The sequence below is a fragment of the Dendrobates tinctorius genome, unplaced genomic scaffold (genome assembly GCF_039654945.1).
Source record: "Dendrobates tinctorius isolate UK_male_01 unplaced genomic scaffold, ASM3965494v1 ptg000056l, whole genome shotgun sequence".
Classification (NCBI taxonomy): Eukaryota; Metazoa; Chordata; class Amphibia; order Anura; family Dendrobatidae; genus Dendrobates; species Dendrobates tinctorius.
In genome coordinates, this window is record NW_027361724.1 from 6,563,713 (window position 1) to 6,586,763 (window position 23,051).

Genomic DNA, 23,051 nt, shown 5'->3' on the forward strand with positions numbered 1-23,051 from the left:
GAGATGCAGCATGCTGACGCCAAAAGTGGAGGGAAGCAAGACCGGCTAGGAACTGGTAAACAGGAGGACGTGCGACTGGTTAGGCAGAACAGATTCAGGATCAGGATCCGACAGGATAGATTCGGGAACACAGGGCGGACTTGGGTGCAGGGTCACAGGTGCAGATTCAGACTGGACTGGTGAGGGTAGCAGTATAGATGTGGACAAGGTGAATCAGGCTCAGGACTAGGTAGAGGCAGGACAGGAACAGGTTACAGTGGAATGGGCAAGATCAAGATCAGGCAGGACAGACAGGGTCAGGTAGACAAGGCGGACAGGATCAGATTCAGGATACACAATGATACTAAGGTTGCTAAGGCATCTCCCAATATAGGAACGTTTTTAGAAGTGTGTTTGCTGCCCCTTTAAGAGGCATAGAGTCCACGCCTGAAGCACAGGAGACCTGCATGCTGTGCACAGGTCCTGGGAGAAAACAGACAACACAGGAGCAGAGTGGGTGGGTAAATGAACATGCTGGCATCCCTGCTGAGAAGAGGAAGGGGATTTGTGCAGGGACGCTGGCACTGTTATAATAATTTCACAAACTTTCAAGCACCACTGTATATAGCAAAGAGCTTGCAAATGAGAACTCCTTGTTTATTAGATTGTGCATTTTTGATAGACAGCAGAGATCGATGATAACCTATGCAAAGAGCATCAAACAATAAAACTTTAAATCCCTCCGTTTTTGAGAAATGAGAGAATTTGTAATTACAAGTAAATTGCACAGTTGATAGTTTTGAGAAGCACTTTACAATGTTACCCATTTATGAAGTTGAGACAACCCCTTTAAGAGTAATAATTAGTGATGAGCGACATTTCCAAGCATGCTTGGGTGATCTCCAAGTATTTGGATGTGCTCGGAGATTTAGTTTCTGTCGCCGCAGCTGCATGATTTGCGGCTGCTAGACAGCCTGAATACTTGTGGGGATTTCCTAACAAACAGGCAATCCTCATATGTATTCAGTCTGTCAAGCAGCCGCAAATCATGCAGCTGCGGTGACACAAACTAAATCTCCGAGTACGCCCAAAATACTCGAAGACCACCCGAGCATGCTCGGAAATCTCGAGTACAGAGCATACTCGCTCACCACTAGTAATAATTTAATGCCCATAGACTTTTATACCTTACAGAAGATCCATCATTAAAACACAAATAAATTCCCCAATCATAGGAGCCAAAAAGTATAGCATAACTCAAAATTCATTATAATACACCCAAATCCCCTTGTCAGGACAATTAAGCAAGAAATAGGGATAAACAGAGTTTTTTGCAAACTAAGTAAATTTGATTACCATAAAATTGATAAACAGCGCATCACTGCTCATGCAGAGAGGCATAAATAACAGCATGAAGAGAGAAGGAAGATCCGGCACTGGAGACTTGATAAAATCCACGATAAGTTTTATTCACATAATTTCATGATAAAACCATAAAGGGGAAAACAGACCCCCACGCCTGACGCGTTTCGAACCTTAACCAGGTTCTTCCTCTAGCACTGGACACTTTACCCTTTGTTTCCTCACTTGAGGTTAAATGCCTATATTGGGTTATAAATTCAAACAGGGGTTGTTTTTTACCAATTTTCTGTGCTTGAGCTGATTTATTACAGATTGTTTTTTCATATGTAAGGTGCAATTGCTGTTATTTATGCCCTCTTACGCCTGCATTAGCAGTGATGCTCTGTTTATCAATTTTATGGTAATAAAATTTATTTAGTTTTCAAAAACTCTGTTTATCCCTAGTTCTTGCTTAATTGTCCTGACAAGGGGATTTGGGTGTATTAAAAGTTCCATCATGCTGTGTAATTGTAGCTGATTATTTACTTGTCATATTATTTTTATGCAGGTATTTTTAAATGTTTCTTTAGTTACGTTCTACACATGCACACTTCTTTATTCATCTCTAGGTATAAAAGAGAAGTAAAAATATACATGCAATGTAAAATAAATATATATATATATGTGTTAGCTGAAAATACCTGAATTTTCTCTGCATACATTTCAACTTGCTGTATCTGGTTCTTAATTACTTTTAGATTCCTTCCTTTTTCTGCCTTCTTTGTGTAGTTAAATTTCAAATTATTAAATTTTTTCTTCAGATCTTTAAAAGATTCTTTCAGCTAAAATGATAAAAAATATTTTAACCAAAGATGCAATAAGAAAAAATAATATTTTTAATTTTTCTCATAAGAAAAACATCAAACACGTGGGCAAAACGTGGTAGACAGATATACAGTTGTGCTCAAAAGTTTACATACTTTGGGAGAATTTTTCTTTGTTGGCCTTTTTCAGAGAATATGAATGATAACACCAAAACTTTTTCTCCACTCCACTTAGTGGTTGGGTGAAGCCATTTATTGTCAAACTACTGTGTTTTCTCTTATTAAATCATAATGACAATCCAAAAAATCCAAATGACCCTGATCAAAAGTTCACATACCCCATTTCTTAATATTGTGTATTGCCCCCTCTAACATCAATGACAGCTTGAGTCTTCTGTGATAGTTGTGGATGAGGTTCTTTATTTTCTCAGATGGTAAAGCTGCTCACTCTTCTTGGCAAAAAGCCTCCAGTTCCTGTAAATTCCTGGCTGTCTAGCATGGACTGCGCTCTTGAGATCTCCACAGGGTGGCTCAATGATATTGAGGTTAGTAGATTGAGATGGCCGCTAGTGATGAGCGAGTATACTCATTGCTCAGGTTTTCCCGAGCATGCTCGGGTGATCGAGTATTTTGGCGTGCTCAGAGATTTAGTTTGTGTCGACGCAGCTACATGATTTGCAGCTGCTAGACAGCCTGAATACATGTGGGGATTGCCTGTTTGCTAGGGAATCCCCACGTGTATTCAGGCTGTCTAGCAGAATACACAAACTAAATCTCTGAGCACGCCCAAATACTCGGAGGACACCTGAGCATGCTCGGGAAAACCCGAGCAACAAGTATACTCGCTCATCACTAATGGCCACTCCAGAACCTTAATTTTGTTCTGCTGTATCCAATGACAGGTTGACTTGGCCTTGTGTTTTGGATCGTTGTCATGTCGGAACGTCCAAGTATGTCCCATGCACAGCTTCCCTGCTGATGATTGCAAATTTGCCTCCAGTATTTGCTTATAACATGCTACATTCATCTTTCCTTCATCTTTGGTCAAGTTTCCAGTGCCTTTGTAGCTCACACATCCCCAAAACATCACCTCCATGCTTTACAGTAGGAATGGTGTTCCTTTCATCATAGGCCATGTTGACCTTTCTCCAAATGTAATGTTTATGGCTGTGACCAAAAAGTTCAATTTTGGTCTGATCACTCCAAATTACCTTGTTCCAGATGTTTTGAGGCTTGTCTCTGTGCTGTTTTGCATATTGTAAGAGAGATACTTTGTGGCATTTGCGCAGTAATGGCTTTCTTCTGGCGACTTGACCATGCAGCACATTTTTCGCACGTGCCTCCTTATTGTTCATCTTGAAACAGCCACACCGCTAGTTTGAAGAGAGTTCAGTATTTCAGCTAATGTTATTTGTGAGTTTTTCTTTGCATCCCGAACAATATTCCTGGCAGTTGTGGACAAAATTTTTGTTGGTCTACCTGACCGTGGTTTTGTTTTTACAGAGCCCTTGATTTTCCATTTGTTAATCACAGTTTAAACGTATTAACAATTCCTTGGATACCTTTTTGTATCCCTTTCCTGTTTTATACGATTCAACTACCTTTTCCCGTAGATCCGTTGAGAATTCTTTTGCTTTCCACATGACTCACAATCCAGAAATGTCAGTGGTTGGATGAAAGATGCAAGAGTCTGTATGGATCCCAGAAACTCACTCAGCTTTTATGCACACACACTGAATACAAGCAAACAGATGAGGATGTTACCTTTAATAGCCATTCAAACTCATTTGTGTCAACTTCTGTGCATGTTATCAGGCCAAATTCACCAGGGGATGTGAACTTTTGATCAGGGTCATTTGGATGTTTTGGGTTGTCAATATGATTTAAAAAAAAAAACACAGTAGTTTGACAATAAATGGTTTCACCCAACCACTAACCATGAGTGGAGGAAAAGTTTTGGTGTCATCATTCATATTGTCAAAAAAAAGGCAAGAAAGCAAAAATTCAGCCGAGGTATGTAAACTTTTGAGCACAACAGTAATTAAATGTTTCTTTTCATTCAAACCACTCTCTAAATATCCATTTTCATATTTACGAAATAAAAAGAGCTTCCAACCAAGTTGCTTAGACGTCAAGCCAAAATTGTAAGTTAGACATTGGATTGCAGGGAAAGTGTCACACTACAGCTCTGGCCCTTTGAAACTCAGCCATCTTTCATTTTTTGCTTTACTTTTTTTTCTCTTCACATTTATTTTTTCATCGACATTGCCATAAGGATGTTTTTCTTTTTTGAGGGATGAGTTGTAGCTTTGAATTCCACCATTCCAAATGGGATGGAATTGAAAAAAAAACAGCAATGACACCATTGTTTTTAGGGTTTTGTTTTTACAACAATCACTTTGTCATAAAAATGACCCGGTACAGTAATGTTGTTATAAAAACATATTTTTTATTACTTCTTTTTGGGATCTATACAACTTTATTTCTTTCTATTTTTTTTTAAGGGGTTGGGCAATGCAGTGACCAAAAAACAGCAATTCTGCCATTTCATTTTGTTTTGTTTCATAGTATGGCATAAATATTTTTAGATTTTATTAGTTCACACAGTGATGCCAAATATGTTAGTTTTTTTATTTTGTGATTTACATTCCAGAAAACAGGGTTGATTAAAACATTGACATTGTTAAGTTATTTTTATATGTTTCTAAAATATTCTGTAAATGGGTTTGTCATTTTTTAATAGATCCATTAGGGGACTTGATCCCTTGATTGGTATTTTAGTATACTGAAATACTGTAGTATTGTGGCTTATTCCACAGTTACCTGTCACCTGTGAAGCCCCATAACAGGCTCAGCTTCATAGGTGTTTAACAAAGCACACCTGGAGGCCTTCAATGAAGCACTCGCCAGTCTAGATCTATTTTTTTTTATTAGTGGCAATCCATTGACATTAGACCTTTGAGGTTTCAGTCTTAATAGCGGATCTTCTGAATACTAGTGAAGACTATGGAGGCTTTAAGAAAAAAATCAATGTACACTTGTTTATTCTAACAAAAGCCACCGACTTGTTAGTATCTAAGAGATACCTTGCACGACTCCTAACCAGCAGTAGTTTCTGCAATACACCAGCAATCTTCCTACCATTTTCAAAACTCCATCAATTTGAGTCTGAAGGTCTGAAGAAGGTCTTCTGTAAAGACCAAAGAGTGCACAAGAGTGCGGAGTACAGGCAGAGCCGCAAGAGTGCGGAGCAGGCAGCACCGCAAAAGTGCGGAGCACAGGCAGAGCCGCAAGAGTGGGGAGCAGGCAGCGCCGCAAGAGTGTGGAGCACAGGCACAGTCACAAGAGTATGGAGCACAGGCAAAGTCACAAGAGCACGGAGCACAGGCAGAGGTAGGACTAAGTTCAGACAAAGTAATCATATGAGACAAAGTACAGGGACAAAGACACAGGGAGTCGGATATACTGCCTCCTGGTGGGCAGAGAGGACATATGCAAGGCAAGGCAAGAAACGATAGCACAGGGATCAGGATATTCTGCCTCCTGGAGGGCGGATGGAGAGGTACAAGGCAAGGTAAAGAACTATAGCACAGGGATCAGGATATTCTGCCTCCTGGAGGGCAGAAAGACAGGCACAGACACAGGACTAGGAATCAAGCCTCCAGAGAAGGCAAAACATAGGACAGGACCTGGCAACTCAGCAGCAAGACACTAACTGAGTTAAGGCTTTGCTCAGGCCACTACCACCAGGTGGAGCTGCCGTAAATACTAGAGGCCTCTTGGTAATTGGTCAGGGACACATTAGACAGGTGCATCCTGATTTCATAAGAACCAGAGAGTTCTAGCGCTGCTCCCCTATGCACACAGCCAGGAAGCATGCATTGAGCAAGCAGGAAGCAAGAGGCACACAGCATGGTGCCGGCAGCAGACAGAAGTCACAGCATGGCCTGGAGAAGTGAGTAAGTTGGTGTGTGGGGGATGGGAGGCCATACAGTGATGCCAGCAGGGTTGTTACACCTATGTAGCTTTCCCCTTTGGAATGTTTGCCCTTATTTTTATAATAACATTGGAAAACTTTAGGAAAATTATTGGATGCATATTATATTGTTTATTAAATAACTTACTTTTAATTCCTATTCTGTAGACTGCTTGAGGATGCTCAGCTGAAAAGAAATGCTGAAAATTATGGCCATTGATAATTATTGTTTATATATTGTTGTCTTCTTGTTCATTAAAAAGAAATCATCATGTCTCTAACTGTTTACATGTAACTAAGACGCCAACATATATGATTCACCCCTACTGTTATTACATACCAAGCCACCTAAAGGGCAGGACCGCCATGACACAAATGATTCCTTAAGTCCCTAAGAAATACCCAGACTGAACATAACGGTAACTGGTGAAAAGTTTTACGATGATTTATGAAGCAAGGAGCTGCTTAAAAAAAAATCAGGGGAGATGTTTTTGTTTGTACACATGCTATAGGACAGAAATAAGAGCAGAAAGGGCTTCAATGCTTTCAGATTGCTCTCAGATGGAGGGCAACAGCTGCTAGCATATACTCTGATACATGAGACATTTTTTTTCTGAGACCTAGAGATCTGATTTCACATTTTCTCTCTGCCATCGCAGGGATCTTGTCATGAATCATCTCGCAGATGTACTGTACTTATAGTTTTTGCCTGCACACCACTACCATGCTCAGGCAGTTATATATTAGCGCAGGACAAGCCAGAAACATCTAGTATCTGTACACGGTACAGTAAGTCAGGTCCTTTTTTCATTATTCTAAAGGGTGCTGCTAGTCAAAAACTTTAGCACATTTATCCCCGGTATTGTATACTAATTTCAGGGATTTTTATCAAAATTTTGAGGTTCCGTCAAGTTCTCTTACAAGAATATTCCCCACTCACTCAGACAAGGAAGCTTACGATCAGTCCTGATTTTGAACAGGATTGATTTTTGTCGAGAGTATATTAATAAAATTCTGCTTGCTGTTCCATTTCTTCTTGCATGAAGCCTGCCACTTTCCTGCAAACAACTTAGCCTTATAATTAATGGAACACTCCAAGAAAAATTGACACAGTGTTATGTTAAGTGCAAGGCCTTACAAAACAGTTTTCAACTCCTACGACACCAAGGATAGAAATTGTGCACCTCCCCTTCAGGCAATGCTTGCACAGGGAGGTGCAACTCGCTGATCACAAATGGGTCCCAAGTACATAGGGCATCGGTAGCGCTGGTGAATGCCGTTTTTTAACATTGTTTACCTCTTAAAGTTGAATATAAAGTTGACCATGACAATTAAATGTGAGCACAACATCACCTACCCAATCCTCCATGACACCTACCCCAATCAGTCATGCTTCAGCAACAGATTGTCCCACACGAACGGCAGCAGCCCCCAACTTTCTTTCCCAATCATAATGCAGAAGGGGTTTCGTGATCTACAACAACCTTGGGGATCACAGTTTGCGGATCCATGCTTCATAACCTCCTCCTCAGACTCAGTTGGTGGCAGTGGGAAATAAGGACAAAGGCAAATGTGCTGCCAGTAAATGTGAGAGGTCCACAGCAGATACATTTAATTTAGGAGGTGTTATACAGGGCATGGACACAAAAAGGAGGAATAAGTTGGCATCACAGTTGGGGGTGGTGGGAGGCAGGGGGTTGGTTTTGAAATATATGATTACTCAAGAGGGTGGACAAAACTTAGGGGGAAGAGTTGACACCACTAGGGTGATTGAGCATTTATTTTTAGGAAAGGGGCATGTCATGCTCGGGATGGGTAAGTCTGGCATTTGGCACAACATCCGCAAAGAACAGGTTGGAAAAAGGGACAGGAAGGCCCTAACAGTAGAGAGTGGGGGATGGGGCACCTTCTAACCAGAACCTGTGCCGATCCCTAAACTCCCTAATGCCCTATGCGGGTCCTTCCCCCCACCGTAGTCACATGCCTAGTCCCTAGCTGTCACCTCACAATACCCTGGCTAGTGCACTGCCAGGCAAGGACGCAAGCCTCACCACTGCAGATTGTATCAATACAGGGGGTAGTGACAAGCACGAGACAGACAAGGAAAGGAACGATGATACTTAGCTCCAGCCTCTGCTGTCAAGCTCCACACAGCAGAGGATATGGAACCAGAAACCCAAACTCCTCAGAAGCAGCAGATACACCACTGGCACCAGAGAGCTCCAAACTCCAGTGTAGACAAACTCTATTACCAAAAGTCAACTGATGCGTCATGTGACTATTTAAAGGATGTTGGGAGTGGTCACCACCCACATCAGCTGATCAGCAACAAAGCAGCTGCCAGCAAGGAAACTCACATTAGCCCTTGCTGGCCCAGAAGGAAAAAACAATGTTTAAATTAAAGCAGAACCAGAGCGGTCACAAATCCAAAAATGAATCATGACAGGGCACTGGAAGCATGGCGATTGGCTTTAGGGTGACATTAACAGAGCCAGTGGTTAAGGATGGTATTAATAATGGGTGGTGGACTGACCGTGTAGCAATAGAGTAATGGGTGTCTGCTTCAGGTTGGCATGAATGAAAGTGGTGGCCTAAAAGAGGTCTGTTCATGTCCATGGCTTTAGTAAAGTGAAGTGTAAAAGCAGACTTTAACATATGTGGTAGGCTTTAAAAACAGGTGGTAAGTTTTGGGATGGGCAATCTTGTTTTCAGGTTGGCATTGTCATGTTTTTGATTTCGATGTTGATTATTTATCAAAGGGTGTTGTTTGAATGCAGGCAATAGTCAATAGTCGGTGGTCCCTACTGATGCGGATTCAGTGAACTGTTGAAATTTAGTACCATGGGATAGGAAACAGCCAAAATGGTACATATGTGACATTGCTACTGTCATGTTGGCTGCAGCTTTCATACTACTGTTATCCTAAGTCATGTAACAAGGCTCGTTAAAGGGTCGACATTGACTTTTAGGATTGCTACTTCCAATAGGAGGCCCTAGAGTTCTAGTCCTCTTCCTCTCTGAAGAGACAATTTGCATAATTAGCATATTTTCCAGAGGAGCATTGTGGCTTTAAGTCTCCTCATCTCGACATGCTTAGCATGTTATTCTCCGCAACGAGAAATTATAATTCTTGGATATGGGAATGTGAGTGCTGCTTAAAATCAGTTAATAGAAAACGCAACTCAAAAGTGCATCTTTCAATGTTTCCCCCTTCTTTAAAATAACTGGAATCCTTTCCGACACACAGTGTGTTTTCTTTTTAATAGGTATAAATATTCAGCCAAAATGCAGACGTATCGTTTCCATCTTTCATTTTCTTTTCTCTTTGTCAGTTTGCTATATTTGGTGTGTTCTTGATTGACATATGAAATAATTATCTGCCATTTTACAGAATCCCGAGTTTGCTATTTTGACATGTACATTTTAGGGTTTTCACCATATTCAGTATTTGATTGACCTTTGGTCATTTTTTCTATTTCTCTCCATTTTTAAATGAATGTATTCAATTTTCCCCCAAACAGCAATTTGCTATGTCCCTTAGGGCAGTTTCACACGTCAGTGGCTCCGGTACGTGTAGTGACAGTTTTCTCACGTACCGGAGACACTGACACACGTAGACACATTCTAATGAATGTGTCTATGCAGATGTCAGCGTGTTTTCACGGACCGTGTGTCAATGGGTCCGTGTAAACACTTACCGCACACGGATGCTGTCCATGTGCGATCCGTGTGCGTTTTTAAAAGTCAAAGGGTTAACATTGAAACTAATTTGTCCAATACACGGACACGGACACACGGACAGCACACGGATGGTACACACGGACATACGGATAGCACACAGATGTCACACGGATGGCCTCCATATGCACACGGACACGGATAGCTCCGGTACCAGTTTTTCCGGTACCGGAATTATTTGAACGTGTGAAACTGCCCTTACATTCCCAAATCAATATTTGATTGCTACTCAGCAAGTGCAAGGCTGGGGGAAGGAGGAGGATAGAACATATGCCAAAGTGCCGAGTGCCAGAGGTGACACCAACAAGCCTCTCTGCCTTGGCCAGCAATTCATGAATAGGGCTAGTGCAGTAAGCTGAATCTTTGCTCCAGGGAATGGAAAGACTCGTTATGACACAGTGCACTAGAGAAAAGTGAATTCTTAAAAAAAAAATTACGGCACTCACCCTTCTTTTTTCAGTCCATAAAAGTCATCTTTATTTTGAGCACATAAAGTGGTGAAATAACAAACAGCACAGACAGCCTACAATTCTTTTTCAGAGATGGCAGTGAAAGCACTAATGGTGTGAAACAATTACCGTAGATTAATTTAATGGATTAAAGGCAGAAAGGTGATTGTCATGGATTATTTGCTACTGCGGGAATTGCGTCTCCTTTGGAACAGTGAGTAACACTGCGGTGCATCTGTCATTGTCCTGTTGAACCATTGCACAGCTAAGTCCGGGAGGAATAATAGACTCGTGTCAATCGTTTTTTTTTTTTTAAATATACTAGAAAAACTAACAAGTTATGTTACAGAAATCTATGTTATACAAGGATCACTTGTCACTGGAAATGCCACCTAGCAACAGCTGAAAGCAGACCTCCCAAAATATCCTTTATCTGCACGCAGAAGAATTTAGTGCAATGGAAAGACAGGCTGGCGCAGACAGGCTACCGCTTGCTAGTGCAGACAGGTTACAATTAGTGTTATAATATATATACACACACACAAACAAACAGAAATAAACACATGAAATCGATCACTCTGTGTGTAATGACTCTATGTAATATATGAGATTCACTTTTTGCATTGAAGAACTGAAATAAATTACGGTAACTTTTTGATGATATTCTGATTTAGTGAGAAGCGCTTGTGTATTCCAGAGTTTGTTATACAATTAGTATAGAGTAACACAAGATAAAAATAGAAGGTTACAGAAACATTTTAGGTTTCCTGTTATAGGTTTGTTCATATGGAAATATTTGTGTCAGGGTAGATTGCGGCAATTATCAGTAATGCTGTGCCTCTTTTTAATACAGTGTCTTTTTATCACTTATAAGCTGAAGGCAGAAAAACGTATATTTTTATATTGGCCCCTGTTAGGGCTCGTGCACATTGCTGTATTTTAGGTCTAAGGCCTCTTTCAGACATCCGGTGTCAGGGGTCCGGCGGCCTGCGGCGAATAGCCGGGCCGCCGGATCCGGCCTGCAGCGGTGACACCGGATGTACATGCGGCCCCTGATGCGGCTTGGAGGACATTTAAAGGAGCCGCAGCACCGGGGGTCGAGAGAGCCAGCCAGAGAGAGATCGGGAGGCGAGAGAGCAGCCAGAGAGACAGCGGGGGACAAGAGAGCAGCCTAAGAGACAGCGGGGGACGAGAGAGCAGCCGAAGAGAGAGCGGGGGACGAGAGAGCAGCCGAAGAGAGAGCGGGGGACCAGAGAACAGCCGAAGAGAGAGCGGGGGACGAGAGAGCAGCCAGAGAGACAGCGGGGGACGAGAGAGCAGCCAGAGAGACAGAGGGGGACGAGAGAGCAGCCAGAGAGACAGAGGGGGACGAGAGAGCCAGCCAAAGAAAGGTATGGAGCGTATGGAGAGAGAGAGAGAGAGAGAGAGAGAGAGAGAGAAGGGGAGGGGGAGAGAGAGAGAGATGCGCGCCGGGCACTTGTGGGGTTAAAACTCATAGTGCCCGGGCATGCGCAGTTGAAAAAGCCGGTCCGGCGCTGCAAAAAAACGTTGCAGCCAACGTTTTTTGCAGACGCCGGACGGCGCATGTTTGCCGTATCCGGCAAAACCCGGAGGCGCCGCATGTCCATCCGGCATGATGCGGCGATCATTATATTCTATGTGAAAAAAACGGATCCAATTCCGGATCCGGTTTACACAAATTTCGCCGCATCATGCCGGATTTAAAAAAACGGATGTGTGAAAGTAGCCTAACTGAGACCTGAAAAAGCATCAGATCGCACTCGGACCAATGTTATTCTACAAGGCTGTGCACAAGTTAGATTTTTTTCCTTGGACCAGGTCCATCCGAGAAAAAGAATTGCTGCGCGCCCGATCCAATATTCAAATCGCACTCGGCCATGCAACTCAACGAGTCTGAAACCATTGGGCTGCACTCGGGTGACATCTGAGTGCAGTCAGATTTCCACGGACTGACAGAATGGAGAAGATTGACAATTTGTTTTCTCCATCTACTAATCATGTGAGAAAATAAGAGCACACTATGATTAAACTCTGATCAGAATGTGATTTACATAAATGGCCTGATTCTTTTGGAACTTATAGTTTAGTCACTTTTATTATTATTTGTAAGTGACGTGTTACTTTTAATGTTGTTATGCTTTTTCTCCTCTTTTTCCAGCAACCATCACTCTTATTTTTTCGCTGCGGCATGACACACATGTGAAGTTGCGACTGTGTAATCAAACAACGAGTCGCAGATGCTATGCCGTCAGGTAAAGTTCTCAGGACTCCCAACCAGAGGCCAAATGTTACTGATGTGGTCAACGGGCCGGGTCCTGCAAATCAATTTATACCAACTCGCCTACATAGTCATATGGATGGTTTGGAAGGGGGAGATGTTTGAGACAGGTTTTCTTTAAAGGGAACCTGTCATGTGACAAAAACTCTATTAATCTGCCGATATATGGATAATCTGCAGGTTAATAGTGTTCTGAACCTGCCGACACCCTGCTGCTGGGAGGAAATAAACTTTATTCATAGCGTTCCAGTTTCAGTTATAGGGGTGGCGCCTAAACGGGTTCAGTCATCACTCTATTTATAGAGAGCGGTGGCTGTAACCTCAATCCCCCGCACTGACGGAAGGCAGCTCAGCATTAGGGCCTGTTGTCAGTCAGTGCGAGGGGTGAGGTTACAGTCACCGCTCTCTACACACAGAGCTGTGACTGAACCTGCGCCGGCCCTGCACCTATCACTGAAACCCAAATGTTCCCGGGAAGAATGCTGTTCATTTCCTCCCGGCATCGGGGATCCAAATACCGGCACAGGTTCAGAACGCTATTAATCTGCAGATTAACCCCATATCTACAGGTTAATTGCATTTTTTCACGTGACAAGTTTCCTTTAAGAAAAAGCATGAAGGTGATGTGAATGCCAAATGCTCCTTCTCCAGAGAAGAGGGGCTTCCAACGGTGTCAAAATTCATTTAGTTTCTGTCCCCCCCTTCTGAAAAAAAAACGTCAGTGGTGGATTTGTAGATGTTGGCACTTGTAGGGACGCGTCAGGCACCGCTGCGGTGACAGCGACAGCTGGACTTGCAGAGCTACTAACACTTTGAACTATTTTCCAAGGAGATGATAAATCCATGGACCCTGCCGCCTCAGCCGATTCTGAAGCTCCGCAGTCCACACGACATGTGGAATAAGGATACACGTACAACTGTCATCCCCTATCTCCGTAATGGGAAAGTCTGTATTCACTAAACACACGTTTCCCCCATGGATTGGGAATTTTAAGAATGAAAGATCAGTCCAGGAGGAGAAAGAAGCAGATTTCTCTGATAAGATCTATTACAAAGTTTCTGATTTTCACATGTATTATAGATTTATGAGAAACAAAGAGAAACAAAACAATGGTTACTCTTTAAAGGGAAACTGTTGGGAAAAGATTCATTACAACTTCTATTTGTTGATTTGAATCTATAGTACTGTATTTAGGAGTCCAGTGGGCGGTCCTACTTAGTGATTGACAGCCTTCATCTATGAGTGTGCATGCACAGATAACTTGACAGATAAAAAAAATAATACATGCTTACCTCCAAGACATGGTGCTGTGATCAGACACCAGTTTGAGATGCTAATATATGTTTTTTTTTTATTTTATGATGGGTAGTAGTTCGGTAAACCCCTTAAATCTATTTAAAATCTCCTGGAGATAGGACAACATGTTCAACATAACAGTTTCCCTTCGAAGCAGATTTGTCACCAGATTTCACATCATCAGCTGCATACTTTAATAAATAGATTTTTTTTTTTACCCAATGAACTTGATGTACTTGCTTTGAAAATCCATGTCAGAATGACCGTTTTATCCTTTGGGTTGTAATAATAATATGTCGAATATTAAAATGAGCCTTAGCTGGACTGCCAAAATGCTCATGTTAGGGTGAGGACCCTACACACATTCTGAAATGGATTTTCAAAGTAAATACACCAGACTCAACAGGTCAAAGAGATCTATTTAACAACGTTTTCAGTTTGTATAGTGAAACCTGGAAAATGATCTTCTTTAAAGGGCAGAGCGCTGATCCATAACTACAATTTGACTACAGCATCTATTGAGAGTCTGAGATTGGCTGAGAGAGAAGCCTCCTCCCTGGTTCAAGCTGCTGTCAGTCAACATCAGGCTCGGTAGTAAGTCAGTGCATGGATAACTGATTTCTGTAGCACAAGATTAGATTACCTAGACGCTACTGAGAAACCAGTAACAGAAAACTGCTGTACATTTACTAAGGGGAGAGAATCTCAGTAAGGGGAGCCTGGTGGTTACTTTACCGGCACAGCATCACGGCTTTTGGCTGCTTATACAAGGATACAAGGCGGTGCTATTACTTTACTTCAGAGGTCCCTCATCAATGGTGGAAAAAAGAAAGCCTTTATCAGAAAATCACCTATTGGTTTAAATAAGGTTTGTAAGCTAAATACATTTCTAAAAAAAAAAGTTGGCTTTTTTCAACAACAATCTTTATTTAAAATAAAAATGAGAAATCTTGCAATTTTCCCACTGGCCACTAGGGCTTATGGGTGGGAGTGCAAGGTGTTGGCCCCCACTGATCTGACATTGATGACCTATGCAATAGATATTTTCCTCTTCACTGATATTAATGACCTGGCTGCATTTCTAAATCTTCCCCTCTGTCACTTCCAATCTGACGCTTGTTTTCTACTAACCTCCTTGACCTCCTCTATGGATATGCTGGATAGATTGCCAGATACATTCTCTTCCTGGTTTTTAACACTGGAGTTCCAGGCTGTACTGTCACGTTCCAAGTCATCAATTTGGTGCTGAAGGTCGTGTAAGGATATAGTAATGTACTTCTAAAAAGAGAATACAAACAATAGATGTAGATGTAAGCAGTTATATTATTACTACTCAAGTTGTAATTTAAGTTATTATTTTTATGTCTTCCCAATTCAATATATAGCACTCAACATATTTATGCTCTAGTGGGTTTTTTTCTCTCCACACTTTCCTATGGTAAGTTAGATTTTTATTCCACAGACAAAGTTACAGGAAAATCCACAGTGGCAAATGTACGCCAGCTCATTTCCGTTCTGGTGCATAGTTGCTTGTGGATTTGTTCCAGCAGATATTTCTTTTAGTCTAAATTTGTTCCCAGCCACAGTGCCTCCTATGGTAATGCTTCTAAGGGCTCATACTTACTTGCGAGAGACCTTATAAATATGGTATAAATATGCTTTTTTCTCCACTTATCAGCCTCATCTCCTCCTCACTGCTTCATTAAAGGGAATCTGTCACCTCATTTTGGCGGTCTATGTAAATTATTTCGGTCCGGTCCGATGGGTGGTGTTTTGGGTCCTTTCCTCCACCCCTCTTTGGCCGCTGTCCGCAATATTTCTGGGAATTTCCATAGTTGTCCTCCATATTACAGGCGTGCACATTGCAATCTTGACTCACGCATGCGCAGTATGCTTTGCCCAACTGCGGGCAAAGCCACAAAGTATTAGTGCGCATGCGCCGGTGAGCTATGTCCCGGAACACAGCAAAATACTTCCGGGACATAGTTCACCAGCGCATGTGCACTAATGCTTTTCGGCCTTGCCCGCAGTTGGGCAAAGCATACTGCGCGTGGGCGACTCAAGATTACAATGCGCACGCACATAACATGGAGGACAACTATGGAAATTCCCAGAAATATTGCGGACAGTGGCCAAACAGGGGTGGAGGAAAGGACCCAAAACACCACCCATCGGACTGGATCGAAATCATTTACATAGACCAGCAAAATGAGGTGACAGATTCCCTTTAACTTGCTTGGAAATACAACTAAAATCTGTTTTGCTTAAGAAAAGATGGACTGCCAGCTCTCAGCTCAATGATGGACCTGATTAAATCTGCCTATTACCGTAAAATCTAGGGAGAGATGAAGAATGAGAAAGTGAAGAAGAGAGATACACAGTTAGTTCTACTACTTTGTACTGTGTTTTATCTCATCCTCACAGGATTCACAGCTACACTGCTTAAAGGGAATCTGTTTGTAGAGTCAACCCTCCTGAGCCATCTATATGGGCATGTAGGTTATAGAGAGCTGAATAAAATGATCCCTCAATACCTGCGATCCGATGTCTTATACCACAATTTTCTTATATGTAAATGAGCTGTTAAGATATATGGGCTAGACATAGATCTCCCTGAGAATCCGGGTCAAAGTGCTTATTATGGGGGAGTTACCAGTGTGAGACATGTAATGACTGACAGACTGCTCTCCTAACCTACATGTCTTACACTGACGATTCCCTCTTTCATTTAAAATAGGCTCTGGGGGCAGATTCTCAGGGAGATCTATGTCCGGCCCATAAATCTTAACAACTCATCTACAAATTACTGTAATAAAACCTTGGATTTCTCAGGAATAAGCCATTGGATTGCAGATATCAAAACATCATTTTATTCTAATTTCTATTACTTTTATGCCCATATAGATAGTTTCGGACAGTTGATATTACTGACTGATTCCCTATAATACTCCTGTATAATGTCTTCCATGCTGTTGCTGTTCTTGAGCAGTTGCCACAGAGATACAGGCAAGCCCGGACGCCTGCCCCAAAGGGTAAGTGTGGGTTTTGGGAGGGGTCATTACAGTGAAGCCGTCAGTCAGACTTTCCTAAGTCAAGTACTGGAGAGCAGGAATCTCTTACCTTATGTCTCTATGTTATGTGTACGGGAGACATCACAGCAGTTAGTCTCCATCCAGTAGCTCAGAAAAAAATGGAAATCAGAAGCTTGGGGTGGCGAAACTAGTGAAAATGCAGTATTCAAATGATATAATGGTCAGAAACAGTGTTGTCCTTTATGTATACCCTCATGAAAACGTATTCTCAATAGTCACCCGAAACTACAATTATTCTTTAAGAAACCACACAACACTGATCTGTATACAGCCATTTATAGAAACGCATGTAAACATCTTACTTACTGAATGTTGTGCTGTAGAAATGATTTGTGTTCCCAAGTTTAGAATGATTTTATATAAACTCTGGATATGTGTTTGCTGCTCCTGCTTTGTTGCTGGCTGATTATCATACAAAGCATAGGTTTGTGTGGATTGCTCCGTCTCTGTCTTTAGAATACTCAGCTAATCAAAAAAAGGGAAAGTAAAGATGAGTTACACTAAAGGATTCTGCAGACATTCTATATTGTATCCTTGTTGATATCTTTGTTAACCCTTACATACACTGCACTCGTGTCACAGCTATCATACTATCAGCATCACTGGTAGACTTTTAAGTTATTTGGGATACCATAGGGTGCTGGCCACTGAAGGTGGAGGTCCCTGACAATAGGAAATCCAGAGGAAAAAATCACTTGAGGCATGCTGAACTGCTGCCCAGTACGGAGATACAACACTCAAACTGGTCTCACATCATCACATACTGTAAGGGTATCCATACATCTTAAAATGGACTTGTCACCAGGTCAAAAGTGACAAGTTTTTGCTCTTTAATTTTTATTCCTGCATCTCTTCTGAGTTTTCATGGATTTTATTTGTTTTTTTTAAATCTGCAATATGGTTCCAGAGATATGGGCCAATATGGTATTATGGTCTTTACTAAGGACTCTCTGGGTGTATTGAGCAAGGCTGTGCCCACTAGACGGCCACGTCCTCCCTTCATAACCTTGTAGTGAATGAGGCTGTGTCCACTAGATGGTCACGTCCTCCCTCCATACTCTTGCACGGAATGAGGCTGCATCCACTAGATGGTCACGTCCTCCCTCCATACACTTGCACGGAATGAGGCTGCATCCACTAGACGGCCATGTCCTCCCTTCATACACTTGTAGAGAATGAGGCTGTGTCCACTAGATGGTCACGTCCTCCCTCCATACACTTGCAAGGAATGAGGCTGCATCCACTAGACGACCATGTCCTCCCTTCATAACCTTGTAGTGAATGAGGCTGTGTCCACTAGATGGTCTCGTCCTCCCTCCATACACTTGCATGGAATGAGGCTGTGTCCACTAAATGGTCACATCCTCCCTTCATACACTTGTAGAGAATGAGGCTGCGCCCACTAGACGGCCACATCCTCCCTTCAAACACTTGTAGAGAATGAGGCTGTGCCCACTAGACGGCCACGTCCTCCCTCCATACACTTGCACGGAATGAGGCTGCATCCACTAGATGGCCATGTCCTCCCTTCATACACTCGTAGAGAATGAGGCTGTGTCCACTAGATGGTCACGTCCTCCCTCCATACACTTGCACGGAATGAGGCTGCATCCACTAGACGGCCATGTCCTCCCTTCATAACCTTGTAGTGAACGAGGCTGTGTCCACTAGATGGTCACGTCCTCCCTCCATACACTTGCACGGAATGAGGCTGCATCCACTAGACGGCCATGTCCTCCCTTCATAACCTTGTAGTGAACGAGGCTGTGTCCACTAGATGGTCACGTCCTCCCTCCATACACTTGCACGGAATGAGGCTGTGTCCACTAGATGGTCACATCCTCCCTTCATACACTTGTAGAGAATGAGGCTGTGCCCACTAGACGGCCACGTCCTCCCTTCAAACACTTGTAGAGAACGAGGCTGTGCCCACTAGATGGTCACGTCCTCTCTCCATACACTTGCACGGAATGAGGCTGTGTCCACTAGATGGTCACATCCTCCCTTCATACACTTGTAGAGAATGAGGCTGCGCCCACTAGACGGCCATGTCCTCCCTTCAAACACTTGTAGAGAACGAGGCTGTGCCCACTAGACGGCCACGTCCTCCCTTCATACACTTGTAGAGAACGAGGCTGTGCCCACTAGACGGCCACGTCCTCCCTTCATACACTTGTAGAGAATGAGGCTGCGCCCACTAGACGGCCATGTCCTCCTTTCAAATACTTGTAGAGAACGAGGCTGTGCCCACTAGACGGCCACGTCCTCCCTTCATACACTTGTAGAGAATGAGGCTGCGCCCACTAGACGGCCATGTCCTCCCTTCAAACACTTGTAGAGAACGAGGCTGTGCCCACTAGACGGCCACGTCCTCCCTTCATACACTTGTAGAGAACGAGGCTGTGCCCACTAGACGGCCACGTCCTCCCTTCATACACTTGTAGAGAATGAGGCTGCACCCACTAGACGGCCACGTCCTCTCTTCAAAAACTTGTAGAGAACGAGGCTGTGCCCACTAGACGGCCACGTCCTCCCTTCATACACTTGTAGAGAATGAGGCTGCACCCACTAGACGGCCACGTCCTCCCTTCATACACTTGTAGAGAATGAGGCTGTGCCCACTAGATGGCCATGTCCTCCCTCCATACACTTACACGGAATGAGGCTGCATCCACTAGACGGTCATGTCCTCCTTTCAAACACTTGTATGGAGTGAAGCCGCGTCCACTAGGTTCTACCAGGGAGTAAGTAAAATGCATACATCACCGCCATTCCTGGCTTAGAAACTGTTGAATCCTCGCAGTGCCCAGAGTGTGCGCTGGGGAAATTCAGAAGTCTGCAATCACACAGAGCAATTGAAGACTTAAATCTTGGACTGGCCTACCTCTTTAAAGTGGCAGTCTCATCTTCTGTATGAAATTGGTGGGTCACTTTGACCATATTTTATAGCAAGATCCATAACTTCTGCAGCTCATGGGATCAGTTCATTATGATATAAGGGAACCTGTCAACATGTTTTTATAAATTGAAATCGTAATCTGGCTACATAGCTGTTTATCCCCCAATAAAAATGTTACCTAATTTGCAAGGATGCGATATACCAGTCAGGAGAAATCTAGTGTAGCAGCCATGCAGAACAGACTGGAAGTGCACTTGAAAGAAGCAGTTGACGCCCCCAATGCACTGCCAGCCTGATTTGCATACTGCTTCTACTCTTGATATCTCATGACTAGCACATTACATCTCTACAAAAAAAAGGTGTCATTTTTATTGGGACACAAGCATTTGCACAGCTATACCATTTCCTCCATATTTAAAAACATAGCGAGAGGTTCCCTTTAAGGGATTTGCAAATGACTACCAACAGTAGATCTTGTCTTTACAAATCTGTCATAAAAAGCCCCGAGATTTAGGAGAAAGCAACATCCCTTCTGCAATAGCTTACATGCATGTTCAAAGTCTATATAATAAGAGCCCGAAATCCTGAATGCCTCATGTGTGATAGTGCAACCCTGCAAGACGTGTCACACGTCTACGGCGTGATCTGCATCGCTAATCACTAGGTTTTATAGTCTAAAATTGTGTTAATCTACTTCAGGAACTCTGTGAAGTCTCATTAACATAAAGCTTTTGTCTAGTTGTTTCTAAATGTGTCTGCAGCCGCTTTTAGGCATTCTCGGAGAATCCGAGCCCTGGTATTATGCACTTCATGTTCACTTGATTTGCTCGTAATTGTCTTGAATTTAAAATATTTTTTTTAAAGTCCACCTCTCTAGGTCGCTGCTATAAGGAAAGCCTGAAAAGTGTCACTAAAAAATAACCGATTGTTTAAATCAAGACCTAAACTAATGTAAAACTTTTTTTTTTTAATTTTCCAGATCACTAAAAAAAAAATTCTACAATTCTTACTCCAACCACTGAACTTAAAAAAGGTAACCACTACTATGATATTGGTGACCAATCAGAGGATAGGTCATAAATGTCAGATCACTGGGGCAACCCCACCAACCAGCTCCAGAAAAGCCCCGATGCAGTGTACGGATCAGAACACCGCCGCTCCGCCACTATTTAGTGATCGGCCTCGATCACTGCAGATCATCCCCTATTTAAATCAATAGGAGCTGATCTTCTGAATAGGAGCTGATCCTGAGTACTGCATATAGGCTTGTATTTAAATCAATAGCAGTTGATCTTCTTTACCATGGAGAAGCCACCCAAAGTGATGAAGTGGTGGCATACTGCTTACATTAGCCCATTGCCACAGATGGCAGTGGTGGTTAGGGGGTTGTCCTAAAGGATAGATGATCAATATCAAAGGATATTGGAAAATCCCTTTAACAATAGGCTGACACTTTCCTGTTTTGTACAGATCACTTTTCATTGGCAATATCATTATCACAACAGATATTACTTACCCATAGGCATCCTGCAATTATGTTGTGGGGCACAGTTGAGCTTACAGAGGAAGCTACCTCTAGCTGTTAACACAGCATCTAATGGTTTAACAGGGAATCTGTCAGCATTTTTTTCCCATTTAATCTGAGAGCAGCATGATGTAAGGGCAGAAACCCCGATTCCAGAGATGAGTCACATACTGGGCTGTGTGTTTGTAGTTTTAATAAAGTCAGTGTTTTATCAGCAGGAGATTATCACTAGAGGACTAGTTGTCTCATGCCATGTAGTCCTCCTGCTCTGCATAACCCCGCCTCCACCACCGATTGGTAGCTTTCCGCCAATGCATAGTGTACACAGAAAGCTGCCAATCAGTGGTGTGGGCGGGGTTCTACAGGGCTCAGCATTCCGAGAACTGGTAGATCTGCAGCTGAGAAAACAGCAATTTTATCAAAACTGCAGCAAGCAGCCCAGTAAGTGACACATCACTGGAATCAGGGTATCTGCCCCTATAACATGCTGCTCTCAGATTCCTTAGTAAAAACTTGGTGAGAGATTCCCTTTAAATAGCCTGTCTCAGAAAAATCACGTCATTAGTAAATTCAATGTTCCCTTGATTATGAAATAATCACTCCAACATGATTTCAGATATTAGTAATGACTGTGAGGCCTAGTTATACTTTCCCAGAGGCATATAATAAAGTTGTGAACACAAATATTCCTCTACAATGTTTCTATCTGCGAGGGATGATTGATAATCTACTCATCATGCAGACATGTCGCTCTGGATTTGGATTTACTTACTTCGGCCTTCATTCTATAAAATGCCACAATTTTGATAAAAAAATCTTCATATTCCATAATAGTGTCCTTCAGTCTCTGCTGATACTGAGCGAGGTCGTGAATCTTCCCTGTTTTTACATTCATTTGTGTTTCTTCCCGAGTAAGAAGCTCTGAGATCTTCACAGCTTGCTCCATTTCATCATTGAGTTTCTAGTAAGTCATAAAAGAGAACTATGGAGATCAGAAGAATTTAATTTTAACAACATGTAAGGACATAAGATTTCTTTCATCTTATCGTGTATTTTATGTAACTTTGTAACACTGCAATGTTTGAAGAATTAGTTTTTAATCTGCAGCGTCACTTATGCTAATAAGTAGAGCGGTCCGGCACGGTGTCTCTTCCACCAGGCTAGTCCTGCCTTGGATCTTCTAATCACATCTGACAGATACACAGATATACAGTATGTGGTGCCCACGGCACAATATCAAAGGGTAAAGCAAACAGTAGAATTACAGTAAATTATTAAACTGTGCGAATGCAACAATTCTGTTATACTGGGTATTAACACAATTCTATTAACACACTATTGTTTTGTTATTACAAGTAAACAATTATCATTGTTAGTGTTGTTTTGGACCCAACATCGCCACTAGAGTTGAGCGAAACGGGTCGAAAAATTTCAAAAGTCGCCGACTTTAGGCAAAGTCGGGTTTCATGAAACGAAACCCGACCCTAGGATGAGGTCGGCCACGAGGTCGGCGACTTACGCGCCAAAGTCGCGTTTCAAAAGTTTGTTTTGCGCTCTTTTTCAGCCAATCAGGATCCACGGACACTGTGGGCAACGTGATGACATAGGCAGGGGTCACCACCATCTTTCAGA

General features: G+C 42.5%; 1 protein-coding gene across 1 annotated transcript in view; it reads right to left on the reverse strand.

Annotated features, from left to right (window-relative positions):
- The window catches only part of CCDC141 (coiled-coil domain containing 141), a 198,540-nt gene that overhangs the window by 23,680 nt on the left and 151,809 nt on the right, over positions 1-23,051 (reverse strand). Inside the window, exons 15-18 of the mRNA XM_073577467.1 lie at positions 22,192-22,380; positions 17,302-17,460; positions 15,035-15,181; positions 2,022-2,162 (exon numbers count right to left, since the gene is read on the reverse strand). Of these exons, the coding sequence (XP_073433568.1) occupies positions 2,022-2,162; positions 15,035-15,181; positions 17,302-17,460; positions 22,192-22,380 (636 nt within the window). The remainder of the gene's footprint in view (positions 1-2,021; positions 2,163-15,034; positions 15,182-17,301; positions 17,461-22,191; positions 22,381-23,051) is intronic.